The sequence below is a fragment of the Eschrichtius robustus genome, chromosome 6, assembly GCF_028021215.1.
Source record: "Eschrichtius robustus isolate mEscRob2 chromosome 6, mEscRob2.pri, whole genome shotgun sequence".
NCBI lineage: Eukaryota > Metazoa > Chordata > Mammalia > Artiodactyla > Eschrichtiidae > Eschrichtius > Eschrichtius robustus.
The window spans coordinates 63618256-63644527 of record NC_090829.1 but is presented as its reverse complement, the minus strand read 5'-3'; the positions used below and the strand labels follow the sequence as shown (position 1 = coordinate 63644527).

The 26272-nt window shown below is 56.8% G+C and overlaps 1 protein-coding gene across 3 annotated transcripts; it reads right to left on the bottom strand.

Moving 5' to 3' along the window:
- Positions 1–2480: 2480 nt before the first annotated feature.
- On the bottom strand, positions 2481–21858 carry EPHB3 (EPH receptor B3). Of its 3 annotated transcripts, none has more exons than XM_068546381.1 (16): positions 21277–21858; positions 12617–12681; positions 10721–11393; positions 8214–8369; positions 7065–7415; positions 6788–6912; positions 6469–6628; positions 6269–6377; positions 5830–5882; positions 4672–4794; positions 4315–4562; positions 3589–3804; positions 3328–3477; positions 3042–3235; positions 2783–2938; positions 2481–2677 (listed from the first exon to the last, which is right to left on the bottom strand). In XM_068546381.1, the coding sequence occupies exons 1-16, from the start codon at positions 21386–21388 to the stop codon at positions 2569–2571; spliced, it is 3000 nt and encodes a 999-aa protein (XP_068402482.1). In that variant the 5' UTR covers positions 21389–21858; the 3' UTR covers positions 2481–2568. The 3 variants fall into 3 exon arrangements, with proteins under 3 accessions (XP_068402482.1, XP_068402483.1, XP_068402484.1); XM_068546382.1 differs by having other exon boundaries at positions 6478–6628; XM_068546383.1 differs by lacking the exon at positions 21277–21858.
- Positions 21859–26272: the final 4414 nt, after the last annotated feature.

Below are 26272 nucleotides of genomic sequence, written 5' to 3'. Positions count from 1 at the left end.
TACCCAGTAGGCGGCGATGCCTTACCTCTTCGTGCGGAGCCCCCAGCCCAGACTCCCGCTAAAATGATTAGAGTGAAGGAATAGGTTAGGTGGTCACTCCAGGAGACGCGGGCCACGGACCCTCCCCTATCCCGCAGCTTCGGGAGTAGGAAGTGGACACTTGAGCAGGAGCTTGGAACACCCCCTCCCCTTTATCTGAGCCCTCAGCCCGGGAATGCGGCGCAGGGTGTGCAGGACGCCACTCAGCACCGCGTCCCCTCCCCTGGCCGCCCGCCACACCTCGCGCCGTTGACAGCGGCGGCGCCTGGGCCCAAGGCGGCCTCGGGGCTCCGCATCGTCCCCTCGAGCCCCCGCCCTCTGCAGAGTCCCCAACCAGGGAAGAAAGGAGGGCTTGGTGGAGGAGCTCCGTCCCACCCGATCCCCGATCCCCGGGTCCTCCCCGCGCCTCCCGCCTCCCCTCTCCCCCACCCCACCCCCTCGGGGCCGCCCCTCCCCCGGGCAGCCTCTGCAGCGCTGCTGGGCTCCGTGGGGGGAATACTAAGGAGCGGCGCGGCGGGAGAAGCCCCAGAGCGGGCCCCGGAGCCGGCACCGCGCGACAGCCGCGCCCCTGCCCCTTTCCCCGCCAGGCTTTGAGCCGGCGGGCCGAAACCCTCAACCTCCGCCTTAGACCAACTCCATTCCCACCGCCCTGGCCTGCCTCCCGGCGCCCGGTCCCCTGCACCTGAATTCAATAGCTGCCTCGGCCTCCACACCTGCAGCATCGCCTCCCCCTAGCTACCGCCCCCTCTTAGAAGTCCCCTACGGAGCTCTGCCCTGCCTGGAAAGATGTGCGAGATCTGTGAGGCTTTGTCCACACTCCCTCCCGGGTCCAGCCACACCCGGATGGGCAGGTTCTTTGGAAACCTGTTCCATGCCCCACCAAGGTTTACTGCCCAAGGTTCCCTCCTTCTGACACTGGGAGAGTGACTGCACACACCTCCCACCCCACCTCCCCGTGTGTTTCTGCATCTAAGGGGCCTCTGAGCCCCACGCCCACTCTACCCCCTTTCTCCTTTGACATTTATTTCCAGAAGCTGTTTTCCTAACCCTCTCCCTGGTTCTGGTTATTTATCCTCTGAACCTTTCAAGTGTGCAGGCAGTCTCTGGGTGGGAATCCCAGCCTCGGGCCTCAGTTACTGGCTCAGCGACTTTGAGCAAGTTACTTAACCTCTCCCTTTCCTCCTCTGTAAAAAAAGAGATAAAAATACTTCCTTCCCTGGCTGGGTTGTTGTGAGATTAAATAAGATCCGTGTATAAATGGAGCGTTTTAGCCCAGTGCCAGGAGCATAGTAATCGTTCAGTAAAGAGGAGCCACACTTCTCCACTGACACTTGCTGAAAGGAGCTGGCCTCGGGATCCGAACCCCAGTGGGTTCTCATCCCCTTTGTCTGGGGCCATGTGACCCTGGGAGCTGACCAACTGCCTCTACCCCCAGCCCCCTCAGAGACAATGGGTGTGAAAGGACTCTGTAAAACACCGTCCAGACTCAAGTGTCTGCCCCAACAGCCCCTGGGAAGGCCTGGGCCTTAGAAGGAAGGAGCTCTGGGGTAGTTTGCTCTCTTCTGTTACTGCCCCACTTCCAAGAAGTTAGATGCAGCAAGGCTGAAGCATAAAAGGGAAGTTGTACTTGGAGAGGCTTGGATCTGGCCTCCCAATGACTCCTGGGAATTCTGAAGGGCTGGTGCTGAGGGACTGTGAACTTGAGGGCATCAGGGAATCCAGCCTTGGGAGGTCGAATGAGAAGGGGCAAAAGAATCATCGTATTGCTTTTATTTCGCTGACGGCCCAGCTGGCCCCACGGCAGGGCAGAGGGCCAAGCTCTCACCCATACTCTCTGTGCAGGCCAGTGCGTACACACACACACACACACACACACACACACACACACACACACTCACTCACATCCGACCTCTGGCTCTGAGAGTCAGTCTCTGGGGGGCAAGGGGCTGCTCCTCAGCCTGCCCCTGCCTGCCCTTTTATGACAGCACCAAGGGCGGGGGTGGGGCAGGGCCCTCAGCCCCCAGAACAAGTCCCTGTGCAAACTGGAGGGGCCAGCTGGCTTCGGGATGGGGGTGTCACATTACCCCATTCCCCGAGTTCCCTCCTCCAGTTCCTGAGGGAGGGACTGCTCTCTGCCTACCTGGGGGGCCAGACCCCTGCCAGGGCTGGGCCCTATGGAACCCAGGTTTATTCCCCGCCTGACCGTGCCAGGACCTCCAGCACTGAAGAACAGCCAAGTCTGAGGTGGTGGGGATCCCCCACTGGAGAACAGGAAGGCCTGGGCCCCGAGGGGCTTGGGAGGGGTCATCACCCCCTCTCCTAATCCATCTTCAATATGAAGAGGTTTGGGGCAAACTTCCTGGGGAGGGAGCACAGGCCTGGAGGAGAAGTCCCAGCTTGGGCCTTCCTCAGACTTCCACCTTCTGGGCCACAGCCGAAGGCCAGGCATCCAAAAGTCCAAAAGTCCAGCCAGCTGGTCGGAGTCCCTGCACAGTCCTTGGAGGGCACCCATCCAGTGGGAGTTGGGTGTCAGACCTGCACGGGCAGCGTCTGGTTCATCTGCAGCCGCATGTCCTGGATACTGCTGAGGATCTTCTTCTGGTGGCCCGCCAAGGTGACCCCGATCCGGAGCAGGTCTCTGCAGACGGGCCAAGGGCACAGTCAGTCCCTCCCCAACTGCCCACCACTCTGGGCCCAGCTCAGAGCCCCCAGCCCTGCCCCTCCAAATGTGAGGCACACTCACTCTGCGGTCATCTGGGCCACCAGGTCAAAGGATGCAAACCCCGCACTGACAAAGCTCTCCTTGTACCGCCCCATCTTGATGGCATCTAGCCAGTCACCAACTGTCGTGAAGGTCGTGTAGTCTGGGACCGTGCGGTCCAGGAGGGGCTGTGACATGCTGTGGGGAGAAGAGAGGGACCTGATGAGTCCTGATGTCAGGCGAAGCAGGGGTGGTGCTGCTGGCTCGGGAGCAGGGCAAGGGCAGAGGCAGAGGAACTGACCCAGACTGGGCACTGGCGATGACCTTAAGGCTGGCGGCGTTGCGGATGAGCTTGTCCAGGGTGTTGACGATCTGGGAGAATTTGGGCCTGAGGTTCCGGTCCCGCACCCAGCAGTCCAGCATGAGCTGGTGCAGTGCTGTGGGGCAGTCCATGGGTGGGGGCAGCCGGTAATCCTGCTCCACGGCATTGATGACCTGAGCCAAGAGCAGGGAACCCTGGAGTGAGCCACCACTCTGCTCCCCAGCCAGCTCCCACCCACCCGAGCGCTCTGGCCGGCCCCACTCACATCCTGGTTGCTCATGTCCCAGTAGGGTCGCTCGCCATAGCTCATGACCTCCCACATGACGATTCCATAGCTCCAGACGTCACTAGCAGAGGTGAACTTCCGATAGGCTATGGCCTCTGGGGCGGTCCAGCGAATGGGGATCTTCCCGCCCTGGTTGGGGGGGCACACGCCCTTCACCCTATGTCTCGAGGCTCGTCCCCAGCCCCGAGCCCCTGCCTGGTTGGCCCCGCCCCCAGTCTCCCTCCCAGCGGCTTCGTGTACCAGGGAGCTGGTGTAGGTAGGATCAGAGGGATCATCCTCCAGGAAGCGGGAGAGGCCAAAGTCTGAGACTTTGCAGACCAGGTTGCTGTTGACAAGGATGTTGCGGGCAGCCAGGTCTCGGTGCACGTAGTTCATCTCAGACAGGTACTTCATGCCGGCAGCAATGCCCCGCAACATGCCCACCAGCTGGATGACCGTGAACTGTCCGTCGTTGAGCTGGAGGCAACGAGCAGGCTCAAGGGGGTGCCCATTGCCTCCTGCCTGGCCCCGGGCCCACCCAAGACCTTCCTGCCTGCCCGCCTGCCCACCCTCTCGAAGCCCTCCAAGACCATGCCTCATCTACCCCTCTGACCATGTCCACTGTGCACTGAGAGTAAGGAAGCTGCCCTCCTGTGTGGCCGGCATCTGCATAGATCAACCCAATTAACCCCTGTGAGGACCCAAATAGCTCTTACCATTCTCATTTTACAACCAAGGCAGCGGAGACTCAGAGAGGTTAAGTAAAGCCTGAGGTCACACAGGCAGTAGGGGGCGGGCAGGGTCAGGATGAGAACTCTGGTCTTTCTGGCTCTGAAGGCCCAGCTCTTTCCCTGCACCATGCCACCTCGGTAAATATTTGGACTTGAATAGGGTCTGCCTGACTTGTGGGAGGGGGTGGTTTGCCCAACCTAGCTCTCTGGGGGGTGGGGGGAAGAAGAGGGGGAGGGGCCAGGGGCTGGCTCTTACCCGGAGGAAGGAGTCCAGGGCACAGTTCTCCATGAACTCAGTGAGGATCATGACTGGCCGACTTTTGGTGACCACGCCCTCCAACCGGATTATGTTGGGATGGTCAAACTGACCCATGATGGAGGCCTCGCTGAGGAAGTCCCGCCGCTGCCTCTCTGTGTAGCCCACCTTGAGCGTCTTGATGGCCACAAACACTTCCCGGCGCCCAGGCTGTTTTAGCCGACCCCGGCACACTTCCCCGAACTCCCCTGCAGGGCACAGAGCACAGATAGTAAGCTATTTCTGCACCCAACCACCTCTGCCCTCCCTCGGGGTCACCAGCAGCCTCTCCTCCCCACCGTGCCCCAGGGGACTCACCAGCTCCAATCACCTCCTCGATCTTGACGCAGGACACATCGATCTCCTTGGCAAACTCCCGCACAGCCTCATTAGGGTCTTCGTAGGTAAAAGGGTCGATATAAACCTTCATTCCAGGAGCAACTAAGGAAGAAAAGGTGGGCGTGAGAGGGGGCGAGATCCTCGGGCTGGGGACAGTGAGGGAACTCTGAGACCCAGGATACTGCCCCAGACAGGAACACATTCCCAGCCTCTCTGCTAAACCTGCTCTGTATTCCTCTGTTGAAGCCAGAACTTGCCCCTCCCCACCCCGCCACTGTCCCCTTGGTGAGAACTAGTAACCACAAAGGCTAGACACCTAGGATTCTTCTTCTGCTTTCTCCCTCATCTCTCATCGTGTCAAAACCTATTTCAGATCCGTCCCTCCCCTCATTCCCACTGCCCCCGACCTTGTCCAGGCCATCAACACCCAGACTACTGCAATAGCCTCCCAGCTGGGCTCTCTGCCTCTAGACTTTGCTCACCAATCTAGCCCACATAACTGTCTTCCTACAACAATACTTTCATTGTATTGCTCCCCAGCTTGAGAGCCTTTCAGATTACCGGTGGTGCAGTCAAGTCCAAACTCCTCTGCCTGCCTTTCACGACCCTCCAAGGACTGGCCGCAGCTACCCAGCCTGGCTTCCCAGCAGCTGTCAAACCAGTCTTCTCACTGCCCCCACCGTCGGGCACTCTCCCCACCCCACCCACTACCTTCCAGAGGCTCCTCTAGCCAGGAATGCTCTCCCCCACCTCCCTAAACCCTGCTTATCCCACCTGGCTCAGCTCAGCCCAAGGCTACATCCTCCAGGAAGCCTTCCTCTTTTCTGAACTCTCACTGCCCTCTGTCACAGGAACACCCGGCTTAACACTTAATTGTTCTCTCATTGTTTCCTGTGTATACCTATGTTGTCTTTCTCACAAGACTGACCACCCCTGAGGACAGGGGTCACATCTCACTCATCTCTGGGGCTAGCGGGAGTGAGGTAGGGGCTCAGGAAATGGCACTTAACTGGAAGCAGGAGGGGCTGGCCAGGGTAAGAGTTAAAGGAATAAAGTCCCAGACAGGGAAAGGGGTGTCTCCAAGCCCTGCAGGGACCAAGGGAGCTTTGGGAGGCTGGGATGAGGAGGCAAACTCACTGTATTGCTGCAGCTTCTCTGTGTACTCCGAATCAGAGCTGTGCCGCTGCTTCCTGGAGGGGCAGGGTGGAGGGGAGGCATGAGACAAGTCCGCAGCTCCTTCCCTTCAGGGGACCCTTGGGCTCACAGGAGGGGCAGAGACCATAGGGGACGGCCCAGTGCCTGGTGCTATGGTCAGTGGCTATAGCTGCCACTGGGTCTCCGGGCAAGAGGCTCAGTGGACTTGGTCCCTGAGGGAATCTGCCAGTAGATTCAGGGGACAGGGAGGGGGCAGGACGAGGACATAGGCATGGACTGGAGAGAGCCTCTCCAACAAGGATAGCCTGGGCCTAGGAAGGCTGTGGTTCTAGGTTTGATGTGGGTGATGGTTCACCTATGTGGCGAGAGGGCTCTAGGGCACTAAAGGGAAGCTCTAGTCGGCCCCTGGGCCTGGGAGTACCTGAGGCAGACGACAGCAATGACCACAACAGCTACCACGAAGACAAGCCCGGCCGTGGCAGAGCCCACAATGAGGGGGAGCTGCTCCTGGAGCTGCTGGGCACCAGAGCCTAGAGACGGGGAGGGACAGGTGAGTGGTGGGGTGGAAAGTGTGGACAGGGGCAGGGGCAGGGGCAGGGACAGGTGCGTGGGGGTGTGTACCTCTCTCACTTGTGGTCTCAAACTCAGCCGGGTGGCTGTACTGCCCATAGCCAGCTACAGTGCGGGCGCGGACCTGGACCACGTAGCGGGCGTCAGGCCGCAGCCCGTCCAGCTGCACGGAGTTCTTCTGGCTGGTCACTGTGGAGGCGATGCCCTCACTCTGCAATACCAGGAGGAAGGCTGTGTCTCAGTGGGTCCTGACGCTCATCGGCCCCTGCCCACCCCCCCTCAGTACCCAAGGCTTTGCTCCCAAGGGCCCGACACTATCTGGGGTAATCTTCTTGTCCCAAGGCTTCCTCCTGTCCCTTGAGGCTCTGACCTTCTCAAAGTACTTCATCTCGTAGTCCAGGATGACTCCGTTGGGCCGCTCTGGGGGCGCCCAGGACAAAGTCAGACTGCTTCCGGAGCTGCTGTGCAGGTGTAGTGTTGGCACTTCAGACGGGGCTAGGGGAAGAGCGGGGGGCTCATCACGGGCCCTGGCATCCTTCCCAAGGACCCAGTTCCCATGGCACCCCCGATGGTCTGTGCCCCAGGCAACCTCAGCTCTATGTGGGGGAAGATGACCCAGGCCCTACCCTCCTGTGTGCCCTCCTCACCAGCCTGGTTGGTGGTGATATTCACAGCCGCGTAGTGGGGGGGCAAAGGGCTCTTGCCCGAGACACCGTTGACTGCCTGCACCTCAAAGGTGTAGCGCGTGTGGGCCAACAGATGGCTGATGTGGACCCGGCGTTCTGTCAGGCCCAACTGCCGAGGCACAAACTCCACATTGTCATCACAGCGTGAGCAGGTCATGGTGCCCCCGGTCCCAAGGCCCCCATGGCACTTCTTGCAGATGACATTGTATAGGAGGTCGTCCCGGCCACCCAGGTCCCGGGGCTCACTCCACTCGAGGATCAGCGAGGTCTCATTCACATTGGAGATCACACCCCGGGGCGGAGACGGCACCGCTGTGGGGAAGGTGGAAGGAGAAGACAGTGAGCTAGGGCCCTAGGACCACCATTTGTCCAGAGTTCCTGCACACTCCAAGCTGCTTCCTACCTCCTTGCCTTTGCCTCTGCTTTAATAAGTGGAATACCTTTCCTACACTTCTTCACTGGGCAGACTCCTATTTATTTGGCCTTTAAGGCTCAACTTGAGAGGTCACCTCCTCTTGGAAACCTTCCTTGATTCATTCTCTTCCCGTCCTCTGCATTCCTGTAACAATTCCTGGGCATCCCTCCAGCCCAGCACTTAGCACGTTATATGGTCATTATCTGTTTTCACATCTGTTTCTCCCACCAGGTTGCAAGCTCCTAGAACAGTGACTGTATCTTTTCCTCCACATCCCTGGCGCCTGGCAATGCCTGGCACCAAAGGCCAAAGCAGGGAAAAAGCAGGACACCAGGCTGCCCCAGGGGTGTGAGGTCCCCTCTCTGGTTAGAGTTGGGCCAAAAGAATAGCAGTTGTAGACAGAGGAAGGAGTAATGGACTAGAGGGTCCTAGCCAGTTTCTGATACCCAGCGAGGAGCTAACAAATGCTTATTAAATGTTGGTGGAAGGGCTAAGCCCTTCAGCTCACCTGGATTCTGGCTCAGGGCTGGTCACTTCCTACCTGTGCCATGTTGAACACAACATCTAACCCCCCTGAGCCTCAGTTATCCTATCTGGAAAGTGGAGTTATTCATAGAGACTGTTTAGGCAGCCGCAGGCCGGCCCGCAGAGGGAAGGCCTCGAGTAGGAGAGTGTGAGGACGCGCGTTCACTCACTGGTACAGGCACTGTCTGCAGAGTCGGAGTCTGCGCGGTAGAAGTTACTGTGGCAGGTGCAGATGCTGGAGGCTGGCGAGGTGGTGCGGCTGTTGGGTGGGCAGGGCAGGCAGGGCCCCTCTCCCTGCTTCGCCTTATAGCTCCCAGGGGGACAGGCTGGGGGGGAGAAGAGGATGGACGTCTCACCTCCAACCCTGCAGACACCAACCCTCCACACCTCTGTGGGAATCTGGCCCTTCCCAAGCACAGGGCTTGGCCCCCCACCTCCCAGATTAAGGGGGCCGTGCTGGTACTGCCTAAGTCCAGCTGCAGCTACAAAAGGCCCTTTTGCCCTGTAGAAACCCCACGTCAGCGGACTCCTCCCCGCCCCTGCCCCGCTCCCGACCCCCAACTCTGGGGCCTCACGCAAGAAGACGTCAGCTCCATCACCTGGACAGCCTGGACTTGTTGAGGCAGGGACGAGAGGGAGGAGGAGGAAGGGGAGGGAAGGGGATGGGAAGAGACTGCTAGTGGGCTGGCAGCAGCCTCTACTCTGCTGGGATGCCCCCACCCCTCCCTGAAGCTCAAGGATAATTATTCCTGAAGATCCTCAAGAACAACCCAGAACAGCCAGGAGGTGGGGCCTCTGAGTTTCACAGCCAACCTCTCTCCCCACCCAACCAGGAGCAGGGCAGCAGCTCCTTTCTGCCCTGGGGCAGGGGTGGGCGCTGAGGAGGGGTGAGAAAAGGAGAGAAAGAAAGCAGGCAGGAAGGTTGGGGTCACCTGGAGTTCAGAGGCCTCAAAGCATCCACGAGCGGAACCCCAATCCCCAAAGGGAGCCCAGACCTCGGTGCCTGAACACCCCTTCAGAGCCTCTATTTGGGCCTGGGCTCTGGAGAGTCCCCATATCTACGATGGCCATATAATTTATTATTCAAACTGCACTATTTTGAGAGTGAAAGCGGGCACTAGTAATAATCATGTTAGCATGACAGGCATAAACCAGGACTGCCCTGGACACACTAAAGCATATGGTCATCCTGACCATATACAACTGCCTTTGGGGAGGTCGTCCGGAGTGTGGTATGCCCAGAGTTGGGTCTGTGCCCTTCTCTGGGGTTTAATCTCCCTCGACTAAGGTGATATTCCATCCCAGCTCTTTTGAGCCAGTGGGAGAGGGGGCAGGGGCCAGGCCAGCCTGGTTGCTATGGGAACCAGCATGCATTTCCTGCTAGGGACCTGCAGAGTGTTAGCCGCTCTTCAGGTTGTCAGGCTCATCACCCCCACCCCTTTCTCCACTTAGGAGGAGGAAGTCTGGGGGCAGGTTCCCATAGAGAAGTGGAGAGGGGCAGGGCAAGGCACTGTTCACCTTCCCACGACAGCACCCGACACTGGGTCTCACAGCCACGTCGGGCCTCCAGCCCCCTTACACTGAGGGCTGTGCTAACAGCCAGCTCCCACCCCTTGCAGCTTCAGGTTGCAAGTGACAGGAGGGAGAACAGGGCAGAGGGGACAGAAGACAAGGCCCTCAGCACCTTGGCCTGCATGGTACAGCACTGGATGAGGCTGCAGTCCCAGCTCCCACATTCCCAGCTATTAGGCCTAGAGTGGAGAACCTCTCTGAGCCTTCTTACTGGCTAACCAGGAGACATAGCTGGAATCTACCTTACAAAGTTGTGGTAAGGCTCAGATGAGAGAACCTCTCATGAACAGGTATTATAGCTGGAAAATCTAGCACACTGTGAGGTCTTACGAGTCTCAGCAAGCCACCCAAGACAGGCCTCCTAACCTCCTCGTGTATGAAACCAGGACAAAACAATCCTTGTCCCCCATGCATCCCAGGGCTCCTGAGAGTCACAGCTAACACTTACATGGTGCTGTGCTTCCCCACGTCCCAGGCACTGTTCCAAGGGCTGCCATGCATTGACTCAGTTAAGCCCCACTACAACTCCATGAAGGAATCACCATTAATGCCCCCATTTTGCACATGAGGAAACTGGGGTTCAAAGAGTTAAATAACTTGCCCAAGGTCTCACAGATGGTAAGTGGCAGAGTCAGGACTCAGGACTTCAGAGACTGGGCCCCTAACCTCTGTGCTATAAATACTGCTTCTCAAGATGCAGATGAGACCCCCCAGGTAAAACGGCCAAGCACGAGGTGCCTGCAGCTCTGGGCCCCACCTAATACTTGCAGAGTGAAACGTAAACATGGTGCTGGACAAACAGGCGTCTCTGCTGGCCTCCCGAGACTCTGAGCATGTTCTTCAGGTGCCTCCTTGTCAAGGATTCTCCATGTCTTCCTTCCTCTCTCTTTAGCTTCATTTTTTTCTCCTAGTATCCTGGTGTCTCTCCTCATTTTCTCTCATCTCCCTCCTTGCACCATGTTTTCTGCACCTGATACCCCTCCTCCCTTTCCTCCCTCTGCCCCAGACCTGAGGCCAGACCTCCCTGTCTGGCAGGTAGGAAGCAGTGGGTAGGGGGCAGCGGGCAGCTGTGGCCCAGACCCTCCCCAGGCCAGTCCCCACTCACGGCGGCACTGGGACTCCTTGGCAGCTGGCTCGTGGCCGGTGGCACAGGTGCAGGCACCCACAGGCACCATCCACTCCCCGTCACCGTTGCAGTAGAGCTTGAGGGGTACTGACACCTCCACGGCGTTGGCGATGCAGGTGCCAGGGGCAATGACAAGTGAGGTGGGCTCAGCCCCAGTGAGGGTCTCGGGGAAGAGCGCGAAGCCTGCGGTGGTGGATGCGCACTTCTTGTAGAAGGCACGCACAGAGATGAGCGACATGCAGGCGCCCTGGTCCTGGAAGGCCAAGTAGAAGCCGGCCTTGGAGAGCGGCCCGAAGCTGCGCACCTTGGTGTTGACACGGCCGGCATCGAGCCGCGAGAAGCTCTCATCGGGCGCGATGGTGTCCACCTTCACGTAGGGGTTCTCCATCCAGAAGGGGGAGGAGGCCGAGGCCACGTCGCTGTCAGCCTCATAGTAGAAGAGGTTGAAGGTCTCCTTGCAGGAGCCAGGGATGTTGGGGATGCTGTTGCAGTCACGCACAGTGAACTTGAGCTCCACGTAGACCCGCTGCACGTCCTGCCTCCAGATGAACCCTGTGCGAAGCCAGTTGTTCTGGCTTGACTCGCGCACGTTACACACCTGGTACGTGCGGATGGGGTTCATGGCCTCGTCATAGCCGCTCACCTCTTCCCACTGTGCAAGTGAAAAAGACAGAGAGTAAGCACCGGCATTTGCCGGGTGCTTACCACATGCACAGATCTGCTATATTTACTTCACAGAGATGCCTCCATGGTGTAGTGGTTGAGCACACAGACTATGTGGGTTCAAATCCCAGTTCTCTGCTTGTGGTGTGACTACAGGTAAGTCACTTAACCTCCCTGTGCCCCCACTTCCCCATCTGTAACATGGTAAGAAGAAAGATGTATAAGGAATAAATGACTTTAAATGACTACAGCACTTAGAATGGGGCCCTTGGTAAGTACTATGTGAGAATTAGCTATAGTGTTTATTATCTTTATGCCTCAATTTCATTGTCTATAAAGTGGGACTGATTGCAAGTAAATGAGGCTGTGAGGAATTAAATCAGTTTAATATATGTAATGGGCTTGCACCAATGCCTGATAAAGATACAGCAAGCACTCAATAAACATTGGTTATCACTATTACCATCACATTTAACCTTCACAGCTCCTTAATAAGGTATTGGGTTGGCCAAAAATTTCTTTCAGCTTTTTCCACAACATCTCACGGAAAAACCCAAACGAACTTCTTGGCCTATCCAGTACATCTGTTGTCCCCACTCCAGAGGAGAGAAAGTCAAGACTCACAAAGGCAGGGACTTGCCCAAGGTCACAGAGTCAGGTCTGGTGACTAAGGGCCTGTAATGTCACCCAAATCCAGTGTTCCAGAACTCAGTGTAGTTGTGAAGGACATCTAGGGAGGTTAATTAGAACACTTTAGAGATGTCAGGACTACAGGAATGTAACAGTCAAGAAATGGAGGCCCAGAAAGGCAAACTGTCTTGCTCAGGGTCACACAGCAAGTCAGAGATCTGGAACCAAGGTTTCCTTGTTCCCAAGCACCCAGGAAGGAGGGAGATGGTCAGGACAGACATGCAAAGGGCTGTCAGGCAGGAGAGGGAAATAGCTGAAGACAGGCTGGGGGGTGGGCAGAGGGAGAATGAGACAAAGATGGTGTGTATGGGGGAGGGGGGACAGAGGCAGGCTGAAGAGTCAGAGATGAAAACACTCACAGAAATGGACCATCAGGCAAAGGAGGAAGGTGACAGATGAAGAGGATGGGGATGCCGCAAGAGGGGGAACTGACAAGCAGTGGGCAGAGGCAGCCCTTCTTGAGCCCTGCTGCAGGGGTTAATTGGGAACCAACACTCGGGAGAAATGGTGGGGAAGTCTTACCCCACTTTCTGGATGAGATGTCCATGCCAACTCAGACGTCACCCATTTTGTATCCATGAGGGTCTCTGGGGGAGCAAAAAGGTCAGGGGCCAAGTTTAGGACGAAGAGAAAGAGGAGGTTGCCCAGGAAAGGCCAGGATGCCAGACATTGATTCCCACCAGGTACTCCCACCCCACCCCCAAGTTCCCCAAACCCTCAGCTCCCCTGGCCCAGAGGAGACCCTGAAGCCAACCCCAGAGATGTCTAGCCCCAAAGATGTCTTGTCGGGCCAGTTGGGAGTGGGTGTCAGCTGCTGACCCCAGGTCTGGGTTAATGAGGCAGAAGCCAGGGCCAGTTCACACACCTACAGGCTCTGCTAATCTCCACACAAAGGGGCTGGCAGGGCCTTTATCCTGGAACAAAGGGCCGTGTGCTTCAGACCCTGTTACTCAGGCCTCCCCTGACTCGACTCCCAGCACAAAGGCCCAGCTCCACACACGCCCAGGGGAAGGGAAGAGCAGTCACAGGCCAGAGCCCACTCTCACCCAGCCTCCCACAGACCACCTCTGGAGGACAGGACAGGAATGCTCTTTGAGGATAGGGTGAGGGCCACCAAGGCCCAGACTAGTTCCTCTAGAGCTAGTTCAGTTCTTCCTGCAATCCTTGGATAAAAGTACTGTTGGCGTACCTCTTTTACATATGAGAAAACTGACGCCCAGATACAGTATATATAGGGTGTAAGGTAAAACTGTTAGGACGTGAGGTGAAAAGTTGAAAGGTGACTCAAATTCAGGTCTATCTGATTCCACAACTAACCCCTTAACCAGGGCACTCTGACTGCAATATGCCCCTCTGTAAAGGGGGAACAGAGAAAGCCTGGAAAGCTCCTGTGTATACTTTAAGTCCCAACCAAGATGTCACCTCCTCCAGGAAGCCTTCCCGGAACCACCAAGTCAGGGTTGGATGCCTTCCTCTATGCATCCAGGGCCAGGTGCTTTGTCACAGCATTGATCCTGTTCTGAGCTTTGGATTTTTTTATCTGTTTCCTTTTGCTTGGCCCCAGGAGGGGCCTATTAATGTTTCTGACGTAAACTTGCTCCCCTAGGAACCTGGATCTGGGTTCTGGCTTGAAAACTCTCCTCTCTGACAGTGTGACCCCAACATTAGACCTAGGAGCAGGAAAGAGGCCCCAAGTCCTTTCCCATAGCCTGGAAGACAGCCAGCAGTTCTCCCCTCAACTCCAAGCTGGAATGGGGCAGGGCCGCCCCAGAACTTCTGAAGGCCTCTACATCAACAATGCGGCAGGCTGGAGGTATCCAGGAAGGGAAAGACCCAAACCCCACAGGCTCCAGGCTTGCGGCCTTCGGCAGTCTCCTGCAGTCTGGGTCTGAGCCTAGGATGGTAGATGAGGCAGCTGTGGCCCCAGGCCCTCATGTGAGGCAAAGGGAGCAGCGAGCAGCAGCAATTCACTTTGGGGAGTGAGGCTCCCTCTTCTTCCTGCAGCAGCAGCTGGTCCCTGGAGGGCCCGGCTGCAGGATGAGCTATCCCAGCTTCATCGTCGGTGGCCTGACAGGCCCCTCTGGCAGACAGACAGACACAGACATTTAGCAGGGGGGTAGAGGGGTACGGGAGGGAAGAGGGGATGGGCAGAAGCAGGGGCCCAGAGACAGGCAGGGAGGGAGACAGGCGGGCGGAGCAGGCGGATGGTGGGCGGCACCGAACTGGAGGGATGTGCCGAGCCGGCTGGCTAGGACCAGACAGCCGGGATGGCCGGCGGTGGACTACAAAAGACAGCGAGATGGAGAGACAAGGAGGCCCCAGGAGACAGAGACAGAGAGGGAGGCTGCCAAGTGGCCTCTTCGCTAGCCAGCGGCACGGCGTACCGCTGTCCCTGGGAGCCGGCGAGCCAAGCGCACCCCCTCCCCCCAGCCAGTCCGCCTGCTTGTCTGCCCGCCGCCCGCCGCCGAGCAGGCCAGGGCTCCCACCGCTCCCTCGCGCTGCCTCCCTCCTCCATCTCCCTCACTTCCTTCTGCTCAGCCAGTGCCAAACCCATCTGGAACTGTTTAAACCCAAATATTCAGCCCCTCCCCCCTCCAGCCAGATTCCTCCGCAGTTTAAAACAAGCCCTGCGCCGGCTCGGAGAGGAGGAGTGGGGGGAGGGGGCGGGGGGAGGTTGGTGGGGTAGGCCCTTCGTTTCTGTTTAATTTCTGGGGATCGAGAGAGGGAGGGGGCGGGGATCGGCCCTCGGCCATCGCTCAGCCTTGGCCATCGCTCAATCTCGGCACATTTTTCCCATTAATGAGGAGAGGACTTAGATTTCGAGTCATGTGTGCCTGAGGAAGGGCTCGGTCACCCTGGTGGGGAGGGGGCTTGCTCTCTGGGGGAGGAGAGGGGCCTTTGCTTCAGCAAGAGGGAGACCCTGAGGTGCCTGGGTCCCAGCCTCAGGAAGAACATGGGGGGGGGTCCCAGAATCCATCTGTCTGGGGGGTGGGGCAGGGAGAGACCCAGCCCAACAGAGCCCACCTTTTCTATGTGTGTGGCATGTGTGGGTGTGGGGGTGTGTGTAGGTACACACACGCGGGGGTAAAGGACACAGGTACAGGGGACAAGGACAAAAGAGGAATGAGGGAGCAATCTCCACACTCTCCAGCTGCCAACTGCACCCGCACCCTCCTCTGTCCCACCATGTGGCTGCTCCGCGATACAGCCCCGCAGGGAACCCCACCAACCCACGAAGCAAGCAGGCAAGTGGCCACCAGGCCTTTCTGGGATGTTCTGGGACCGGGGCTTCAATGCTCAGAAGGAAAGCAGCACCCCTTTCAGGTTTCGCAGGGCCGCGGGGAACAGCCACGTGGCAGCAGCTGTGTGGCCCCCGCCTGTGCACACACAGACGCACACACATCGCCCAGTTCTCAGCGGCTGGGCTCGTTCCCGCCACTGGGGCCAAACAGCGACAAGTCACACGTATGGTGGACAAAAACACACAAAGCCACAGCCACCCGCAAACACACACACGGCTTCACACACAGCCACAGTCTGTCTTTCACGGACACACGGATGCATATGGTACAAGCAGATCAGTCTTCCTGAGACATTCATATACAATGAGTCTTTCCTACACACAGATTGGGCTTGCCTTAGGCAAAGACTCACTCTCACAGCCCTCAGATGTGCGGATTTCCTGAGACATATGCATACGTGAGGGCACGTGCATTCAACAGTGCGTTCTCCCTACACACCCAACTGCACACTATTGCCAACCACAAGTCAGTCTTGAGTGTAGTCAAGTGCAAACACAAACACCAGTTTCCCTGTACAGACACGGTGACATGCTCTTACACAGTCACACACAACTAGCATCAGCTGCACACGCACAGATGCCCATTTGCACCAAAACATTCCATAGGAGCATGCAGACACAGTATAAGTATCAACATCTAGAGGTTGTGTAAAGCCTCAGCGGTGCATCCTCCATGCACATCACACACACACACACACACACACACACACACACTGCAAGCACGTTCTTTCTATGAGGTGAGTTTTCAAGTGGGGTGGAGGGAGAGTTGGGAGAGGGCACTGTCCGCTAAGAAAGCAAAGGTACTGGGGAAGCCTCGGCCGGAGGCTCAGGGAAGCAACAAGCCCCAGACCGGCTTCCTGTGGCCCTGACCCAGGCAGGAGCTGTCACAGGTCACGAGGCTAGGGGTGGGGCAGGGGCGTGAAGATGATTCTGGGTGTGGCTGGGTGCAGCTTCCCCAGGTACAGCCCTTGCCCAAGCAGCAGGCCACTTCCCTGCCAGCACAATGGCACCGTCCCCAGCACTAAGCCCTTGGGGAGGGGGTGGCACTATGAAGGCATTTAGCCTCAGGAGCTTTGGGCAACACATAAGTTGGGGGCCCAGCAGGAGGAGAACATCGTGGGCACTCAGCCTGTATCTGAGGGCCTCACTGGGCCGCCCTGGTGCTGGGAGCCTGCCACCAGCAGTGAAGGGCCAGGGACACACAACCTTATGGAACTGCCAGACCCCACAGCAACCCCAAGCCCCAAGTCACACAGAGCACCCCACCCTGGGAACAGGCATGCCAGTGAGACCAGAGAATCAAAAAAATCTAGAGACAGGAGCAAGAAACCCACCAGCCCAAACTCCAGACCGAGGACGTTGAGGTGGTGGGAAAGGTCACGCTCCTGGGCTGGGCCAGCAGCGCATGCAGGGGCAGGAGGACAGAGGGGCAGGGTCCGGGCAAGAAGGCACACCCTGGAACCCTGCCTGCAGAGAGAGGGAGAAAACTCCCAGTCACCTCGGAGTTGGTCCCCCTTTTCCGCCTGGGGTCCCTACCTCAGCCAACCAATCCAAGGGATCTGTCCCGTCTTCTCCCATCCTGCTCCTCCCCTCCGTGTCAGTGTGTGTACACGCGTGTACCAACCTGCACACTCAGGGTGGTCAGCCCGGTGAGAAAGGGGTCTTAAGCAGACCCTGCCATGGGACCTGGAGGGCCACCTCTCCCTCCCCCTGCCATGGCCCTGAGGGCCTCCAGTCTGGGATGGAGGAGAGGGGAGCATCCCAGAACAGAACACATTTTGTTTTTCATTCTTCCCCTCAGATCATGGAGATTTATAATTAAATAAACCTGAGAGGGAGGAGAAGGGAGGAAGAAGCACAGGACAGGAGCCCAAATGCCTCAGTGCTCATCCATACCCCCAACCCCAGTTGTGGCCCTGCCAGCAGCCAGAAGGACGGATGAACAGCTAGCCTTTGAGCCCTTCCCTGCGATCCCAGCCACAGCGGGTCTGACCAGGAGTCTGGGGGCAGAGAGGCAACAGGAGACCCGATGCCAGGGCCAGCCTTTGGGACAGGGGGCCTCTCCCACCCCGTCAAGTGCCCAGATGTATCCAGTCTCCCTCCCCCCACTCCCAGCTGCCCAATCCCGACAAACCAGTTTGACTCAGCACAACAGGCAGGGCTACAATTTTCAAACTATGCAGGCCTGGTGATTCAGCCTCTTCATGCTGTTTAATTAGTGTAAGGCGGGTGGCGGAGGCCTTGCCCACGGTAGCTTTGGGTTAGCTCGCTGCCGCTGAGGCCACCGTGGCGGTGGTGGCAGCAGTTCTGGTTAAAGGGAAGACAGTGATGGGCAAACTGGTTCCCCCAAATCCCTGCTGCTGTCCCTTGTCGCAGCTCTGAGGTGCCAGCTCAAGACAAACACGGGTGGGGCGGGGGGGCTGGTGAGCCAGAGGCCACTGAACAAGTGAGGAAGCCACAGAAACCCCAGCCCGCTGTCCCCTCTCAGCTGCCACCTACTCAGTGGTCGCTGCTGCTGCCTCTGAGAAAGAGATGGGTCACACACTGCCTCTCCCCCCCCAGGGCCTGCTTCCACTACAGCAGCAACTCAGCTACAGGGCTTGCCTGGGAGAAGGCTGTCCAGCCCCCCCTCTTACATCTGGTAACTGTTTCTTTTTTCTCAAAAGGGTCTCTTCCCAGCAGGGACCTCCTCGTCCTATCTGAGGTATAAGGACCCTATGGTCCAGACATCCTTCCTATCCCACGCCCTGTTCCTGGTCCGCTCACCTACTGGACCCCACTCCCTGGTTCATGGTCCTGAAGGGGAGAATGGTCTTGGCTTGGGGGACTGGAGAACATTACCTGAAAGGAGAGTGAGCAACAAAGTGGGCCCTGTTTCCCTGTGAGTGAGGGTAAATTCGAGGGCAATTTGTGTGTGTCTCTGGTGGGTGTGTGTGTGTTTGTGTGTGTATGCAGGTGGGAATCAATCAGAGGGCAAGAAGAGAGGTGTTTCTTCAACCAAGGAGGACAAGCAAGGACCCTAGCTCCATCCTCATGGAAAACTGATGAGATATTTGGATGCAAAATCTTCATGAACCCCAAGTGTATAGGGAGGAAGAACAACCAGGTGCTAGACAGCATCTAATCAATGAGACCATGAGGGACAGCACCCACAGCTCAAGGACCCTGGGCCCAAATATAACGACCTCAGAGGCCAAGAGCCTAAAGGCTCCCTAAGGCCAAGGGCAAACCAAATCCTGGCAAAACCAAAGGGAAGGCTGGATGGAGCAAGGGGGTGAAATCCTCCACCCATAAAGCTTGGGGGGCTGAAGGGAGCTTCAGTGCTGGGCGTCCCACCTAGCCCTGTCCTCTGGCCACAGCCTAGGACACCCAGGTCCACCCATCCCGCCATTCGAGCTCCAGAATAGGGATGGGGTACAGGCAGGAGTCAAGGACAGCTGTCTCCTGACCCAGCTCTCTTCCTATCCCATCTTCTCCCTCCCAAAGCTGGAGAGAGATAGAGGAGTTGGGGGGACAACTTCCTCCCCAGACCAACTTTTCCTCCTCCCATTATTGCGTCCTCTAAGCTCCCTCCAGCAGGGCAAGGGTACACACCAGTTTCAGTTTCTGGTGCTCCCCAAGGAGCAGACCCTAGGGTAATAATAATAACAGTTAATCCTTGAATAACAACGGCTGTGCTAAGCACTTGACACACATTAAGGATTCAATCTTCATAACAGCCCTAGGAGGTGGGTTCAACTACTATCCCATCTCACAGTGAGGGAAGCAGGAGTGTGGTTAGGTAGACCACTGGGCTGGGGTCAGTGCCCTGAGGCGTCATCTCTCTTTTTCCTTTCATTCTCACGCCAACGGAAAACCCTAAGTTCTCATATATGGCAAAAGTGAAGGAACTCGTGAAAGTCACACTTGGGAGGCACTGCTACCTTCCTAGGGGCACCCCACACTGGCCTGGCCTCCCAGCCACCACCCACCCAGCCAGGGAATAGCCCCAGATCCCACTTCACAGCCTGAGGGAGGAGGGGACAGAGTAGGGGCAGTGGCCCCATTGTCCTCTCTTTCCTGGGCTGCTATAGCTCATCAGGCCTCTGCCTCCTGGTCAGCCCCTCGGGTCCTGGGCCTGGAGGCCTGGATGTCAGCTCCCAGCTAGGGCCTGCCAGCTAGGGTCTAGAGGGACCAGCAGATTGTGAGGGGTGAAAAGGAGGAAGAAAAGAAGGGAAAGAGGAAGAAGGGAGGGAGGAAGGAAGGGGTGAGCCTTTTCAGGTACCCCTTGCTCACCTGACCCAAACCACGCCCCCCACTCCACTCTCAGCATCAGCACCCACCACACCCCACAACAAGGGCTCTGGGGCCTGGCACACACAGTCCTGTAAGTGCGTGTGCCTGTGTCACCTCTCCTGGGCTAAGACACAGACCTGGGAACTCCAGCAGGCTCCCTGGCTCACACCCTTGAGGCAATCAACAACAAATCCCCACACCGGTTTCTCACGCCTGTGATCCTATCACACACATGTGGGTGAGTGTGCACAAGCGTGGGCGCGACCTCAGTGTGTCTGTCTGGATTTGCATGCGTCCACCCGTGTGAATCAGTCTGTCAGCACCAATGGGCTCAGAGATAAAAGACGTTCAGAAGAATGTTTTTTTTCCCCTGGAGAAAATGAGAAAGCACCAGAGGATGCCTTTCTCTCAGAACTCTGTTCTTTTTTCCTTCCAACCTTTAAGTTTACCGATTGTGAACATATGAACAAACCAAGTCACACGGAATTCATGTGTTTGTTCTTAAACTAAGAAAGTGACTGGATTTGTTAAAGATACCAAATATAAGTACTGCCTATAATCCCAATTTCCCCCAAATTTCTGTGGTGTCCTTCCCTCCACCTAAGGAAGGTTTTTCTTCCCTCATTTAATGGCTCCAAAAATTTTGGGAACTGTGCGTTGGCGTCTGCATCTGTCTGTCTATTGTTTAACCAGTGTCAGTGCCTCTGTCCCCTCAGGCTTGTGTCAAGTGGATGTGTGTGAACTCTCCCACGGGGGCCAAAAACACTTGGGCTGTCCATCCAAGCACAGTCGTTTGGAAGTTGGAGCAACCTCCTGAGCAGCAGTCTCCGCAGGTTTCACAGAACCCATCGAGAGAAGCCCGGCCTCTTCCCACCGGCTAATGCGTAAGGCACCGGCTCCGGCACTACCCGGGACAAGCCCCGGAACCTCAGGGGTTCGGTGGAGACCCCAGCACTCGGGGTGTCCTGCTAGAAGGCAGAGGGGGTGCCGCAGAGCCGCGTGCAACGCCGCTGCACACAGCACCTCGTGGGTAGTTGGCGCTCGTAAACCGTAAACAATAACAGGCCCCCGCCTCTCCATCCCCGCAGCCATTCCCTGACAAAGCGGGGTGCACGCACTCACACTCTCACAGATCACTCCAAGGGGTTCCGAACCAACGCCGCCCCTCAACCTGGGGAGTCCCGCTTCGCCTCCACCCGCCACAGCCCCGCATCAGCCTCAGAGCCCCCGTCTTGCCTGGTGGGTCGCCCACACTTCCTTGCCTCCAGGAGGTGCCCAGGGCCCCGCTCCTCTGCCCTGAGTGCGGGGTACTCCCTCAGAAGCTCACGGCCGGGCCATGACTTTCGGGGAACGCTCTCCCGAGTCGAGCTGCCCGCGATCCCGCAACCGGCGGACTGCCTGCCACAGAGGTAGCTGGAGCCTCCGAGGCAGCGCCGAGGGCGTCCTCCCCACCCCATCCTCCGGCCCCCGGAAAGGGCGCGGGTGACCGAGCCTCCTCCGAAGTGCGCCCAGCCCGCATCGGACCAACACCGCGGACCCTTGCCGGCCCACGCTCGGGCAACCCCGGACACCTTAACCCTTGGACGCGCCCCCCGACGCCGCTCACCTTCCAGCGCCCGGCAGCCGGACGGCAGCAGCAGGGGCAGCAGCAGCAGCGGAGAGAGCAGCGGCAGGAGCCCCGGCGGCGGCGGCGGCGGCGGCGGGCGGGCTCGGGCCATGGCCGGGGCGGGCTCCGGGAGCCGAGCCGAGCCTCGCCGGGCCGCGCCGGCGGGGCTGCGGGCACCCGCGGGAGGGTCCGCTCGATGGGCTCCGAAGAAGGCTCGCGCACGGTGGTCCCAGGAGATCCAGGCAAGGAGAGGGTGCAATCTAGGCAGGCGGCTCCGGGACCGAGGCGGCGCCCTGAGCCGGGCGATGCTGAGGGATGTGGGCAGGTCGGTCCCAGGGGAATCTGGACGGACCGGTCCTGGAGGATCCGGGGCGCTTGGAGAGCTCGGAACCAGTGGACTCGGGGAGGCGGGCCGGGGAGGGAGTGCGCAAGTGGTGGTAGTTCGGTGTGCACAGTAATCCAGAGGTCTGCTGCGGGCCCGACTCGGATCGGGGACTCCGGGTGCGTGCGCCGTCCGGGGTCCGAGCTGGGTTCTTGCTGCGCCGCTCACGTACTCACTTCTGCTGTCCCCAGCGCTGGCGCGGCCGCTCTGGGCGAGAGGGGTGGGGCCGGCCTCCTGCCTGTCATCTCTGAGGCCCCGCCCCTAGCCACCCTCCGCCCACTCACAGACCGCCAGGCGCGCTGGTTCGGCCTCGAGAGCATTCTGCCGGAGTTCAGTTGGCGGCGGCTCCATCACGCCCACCCTCATTCTCTGAGGCCTGGGGTGGGCGGGGCCAAAGAAAAGATGAATCAGATTGGGCGGAGCGATACTGTCCGTCTGAGGGAGAAGCCCGCCTCCTGTCGCCCATTGGCGATTAGTAACCGAACCTGAGTCCGGCGAGGTGCCATCCACGTACAACGAGCCGGGGGCGCCCCCGTGTGGTCTGTACGTGCCCGGGGCCGCCGCCATGTGGCTGTGTTTCCAGGCACGTCCTGACACTAACTAAACTCGCCTTAGGCAATACCAGGTGGGCGTCCTCCGCGACACATCCTGCAACGAGGGCCTTCTCGCTTGTTTATTTATTCATTCATTCATTCAGCTGTGTATTTCATCATTCTTTGAGCCAAAGACTCCAGCAACTTCTGGCGATACAGCAATGGATAAGACAGAGGTTTGTGTTCTCTAGGAGCTAGTTTAGCGATGGAAGCAGGCATGAAGTTATCACAGCAGAGTGTAACTTATTATTATGGAGGAAGGACAGAGCTGCTGGAGCACATGTGAGAGGTACGGCTATGTCTGGCCCTGAGGAAATGACATTCAAGCTGAAATGTGAAAGATGAGTAGTAGGTGAAGGAGGTGTGTTTGGCGGGGGCAGTTTCAGGCAGAGCAAACACTCTTTGTGTGAAGTCCCAGGGGCAAGAGAAACATATTTATTGGAGGAAGCCGAAAGAAGTTCAGAATAACTTAAGTGTAGAGTTGGAGACTGAGGGGGGCCAAAAGGAAGCTTGGAAATCGGTGTGGGGGACCAGAGGAATTTTTTTTTAGATTCATAAGGCCTTCCTGGGCGGGGGTGAAAGGTTGGGATTGACATATGCACACTACTATATATGAAATAGATAATAAGGACCTACTGTATAGCATAGGGAACTCTACTCAATACTCTGTAATTGCCTACATAGGAAAAGAATCTTAAAAAGAGTGGATATGTGTATATGTATAACAGATTCACTTTGCTGTACAGCAGAAACTAACACATCATTCTAAATCAACTATACTCCAATAAAAATTTAATAAAAAAAAAAGGCCTCCCTGAGAGTTAGGGTTTGAAGCAGAGCCATTACTTTATCAGATTAACATGGCTTCTCTGGGAAAGAAGAATGGGAGGAGGAAAGGGTGGAAACAGGGAGATCAGAGAGGAAGCTGTGCAGTGGTCAGGCAGAGGAAGATGGCGGCTTGGACTAGGGTGGTGGCTGTGGGGATGGAGAGAAGTGGGCAGGTCTAAGATATTTTAGGAGGGCTTCCCTGGTGGCGCAGTTGTTAAGAATCCGCCTACCAATTCAGGGGACACAGGTTCGAGCCCTGGTTCAGGAAGATCCTACATGCTGCGGAGCAACTAATCCTGTGCGCCACAACTACTGAGCCCATGAGCCACAACTACTGAAGCCCGCGTGCCTAGAGCCCGTGCTCTGCAACAAGAGAAGCCACCCCAATGAGAAGCCTGCGCACCGCAACAAACAGTAGCCCCCGCTCACTGCAACTAGAGAAAGCCTGTGTGCAGTAACAAAGACCCTATGCAGCCAAAAATAAATAAATTTATTTGTTTAAAAAAGATATTTTAGGAGGTAGAGTTCACGGGATTTGTGATTGGGTGGTTGAGAGGTATGGGGTAGATAGAGACATCAAGAAGAACTCCCAGGTTTCTGGATTGGGCAAATGGACTTGTATCCCATTTGCTCAACAAACATCTGCAAAGTGCAATAAACACTCTGAAAAAAAGTCTTGTTTATTAAGAAGTAGAAGTTATTATAGCCTCATTTTACAAACAAAACTGACACCTAGAAAGGCTTAGTGACTTGCTCCAAGTCACAGTGCTCATAAGTGGCAGGGTGGGATTTGAATCAAGGATTGTATAGCTTTTAGACTCACTCATTCTACTTCATCAGAGACCTAAGGATCACCTAGGTGCTTGTTAAAAACTCAGAATTCTGAGCCACCCACCCATCTTGGATGTTGGGACTCAGAATCTCTGGGGTATGGGGCCCAGGATTCTGCATTTCAAATAAGCATTCCAGGTGATTCTGATGCACACTGAAGTCCAAGAGTCACTATCACCATGCAGCCTCTTACTGTCCTAACTGGAGAAACATCCCTCCATGGTCCCTCTGAACCTTCCCCAGCTACCCTAAGATTTCTGAGGACAGAGAGTGTGAGAGATCAGATTCTAGGTGGCCTTGGAAGCAAGATGGTCACTCTTAATCCTCTGACCATGAAGTACCCTAGATATGGTGCTAAAAGCTCCATTAGTGTAAATGAGGTCATGGATCCCTTGCTCAAAGACATTGCTCTAGAGAGCTCAATCCTCCTGGCCAGAGGTATGCATGGGTACCTGGGGCTGGGGTGAGGGTGGGGGGAGGAGGATACCATGAGATTCCCAGATTCCACACACCCCACCCCACCCTGGGAACTTCTGCCTTCGATCTCTTCTTAAGCCCTAGAGACTCCCAGCAACATCATTCAAGGTTCTAGACCACAAAAGGGATCTTGGAGATCATCTTGTGCAACTCCCCCATTGTAGAGCTAGAAAGCCTGAGGCTCAAGAGATAGGACAGCTTGCCCTAGAGCCCCCTCTGCCCTGGGGCGCTGGTTGCAGTAGGGCAGGGTAATATTTCGGCAGGTGGCCTGGCAGCAGCAACACCTCCCAGCTGAAGCCCTGCTCGTTGTAAGGCAGATCCATGAGGCCGACACTCCTGTTTGCCCAGCATCTGTGCCAGGGTAGGCCTCGCCCTGGACAAACACAGCCTGTCTGGCAGCAGGCACAGTCTCCTTTGTTCTTAGGCCTGATAGCAGAGGCAGCCGGGCCAGCAGGTAACAGAGGGCCCGTCCTCACCGGATGTTGGCACCATGGTTCCCACGGGAATGGTTCCTGATCAAGAGGCCGACAGGCTGGAGGGCACCTGAGTACTGGCTACAGCAGCCTGCGGCAGGAAGTTGACCACCTGGCAACAGAACAGACATGAAAGGAGGGCAGGTGGAGGGATAGGAACTGAAAGCCAGGCCAGATAAGGAGAGCTGGGGCACCTCCATCTCTCCAGGGCTACGTGGGCAGAAGGTCCTAACCCTCTTGTCTTTCAGGCTGACAAGGTACCAAGGAACCCAGGGAGTGGGCTGCAACCTTTGATTTGGAATGAAGGAAAAACATCCAGAGTGAGGTCAAGATGCCTCTCTCTGTGCCCATCATTCTTTGTCCATTTGTTTCTGGGAGGAACCTGAATATAGAAGCAAGACCTTGGGCTTTGGCATCAGAGGGACCTGAGTCCAAATCCTAGCTCAGTCATTTACCAGCTGGGGAACTTATGATAAGAAGCTGAACCTTTCTGAGTCCAAGTATCCACAGGAATGAAGGTGGGACAATAATCATACCTCCCTTGCAGAGCTATTATGATGCTCTGGCCAAAGGGCCAGGAGCACTGCAGGTGCCTAATAAATGCAGGTGCCTTATAACAATTAACACTCAGGCCCCAGAACCAATCTTGAAACATGATCAGTTTAGGGATAATTAGAAGAATGTGTGTGAATTGAATTGGGGCTTAATACTCCTGTGGCTGTGACCAACTCCAGATTCTCTTTGAAAAAGATAATAAATATGTGTCCCTGGGTTTGTGGTTTGGGGATAGTGGCAAGAAAGACAAAACTGGGAGAAGAGGGCTTTGAGGCAGTAAGTGATGGAGGGATGAGTGCTCTTTGGGCTTCAGTTAAGAACTAGGGTGGAGGCAGGGAGACCAGTGAGGAGGGCACAGGCAAGATGTGATGGTGACAGGGCTGGGGTCATAGCACAGTAGTATGAACAATGGGGTGGCTGGTCATTTATGGGAAGAGAAGTAAAAACTTGGGGAGGGGCAATTTGGTTGGGGGAGAGGAGAAGTAGGGACTGAGGGTGTCATTTTGGACTGGCTAGGATCGGGAGGCCTGTCAGCATCCAGATGGGCTCATGGAGCAGACGGCTGGCTTCACCACTCCCACCTCCTCCACTGACACTCTCCATTGCCATCTAAGCAGCCTCACTTCTGGTCTCTCTCTGTCCCTTGGAGGCACCACCTCAGGACCTTGGCACTGGCTGTTCCCTCTGTCTGGATCTCTTCTTCCAGCTCTTACAGAGCTGCCTCTCAGAATTTAGGTCTCCGCTGAAATGTCACCTCCCTGAGCACTTTGATCTCCTCCCTCCTCCCCCACACCATCACTGTCTATCCCATTGCACTATTTCATTTTCCTTATACTACTTAGCACTAGTTGAGATTA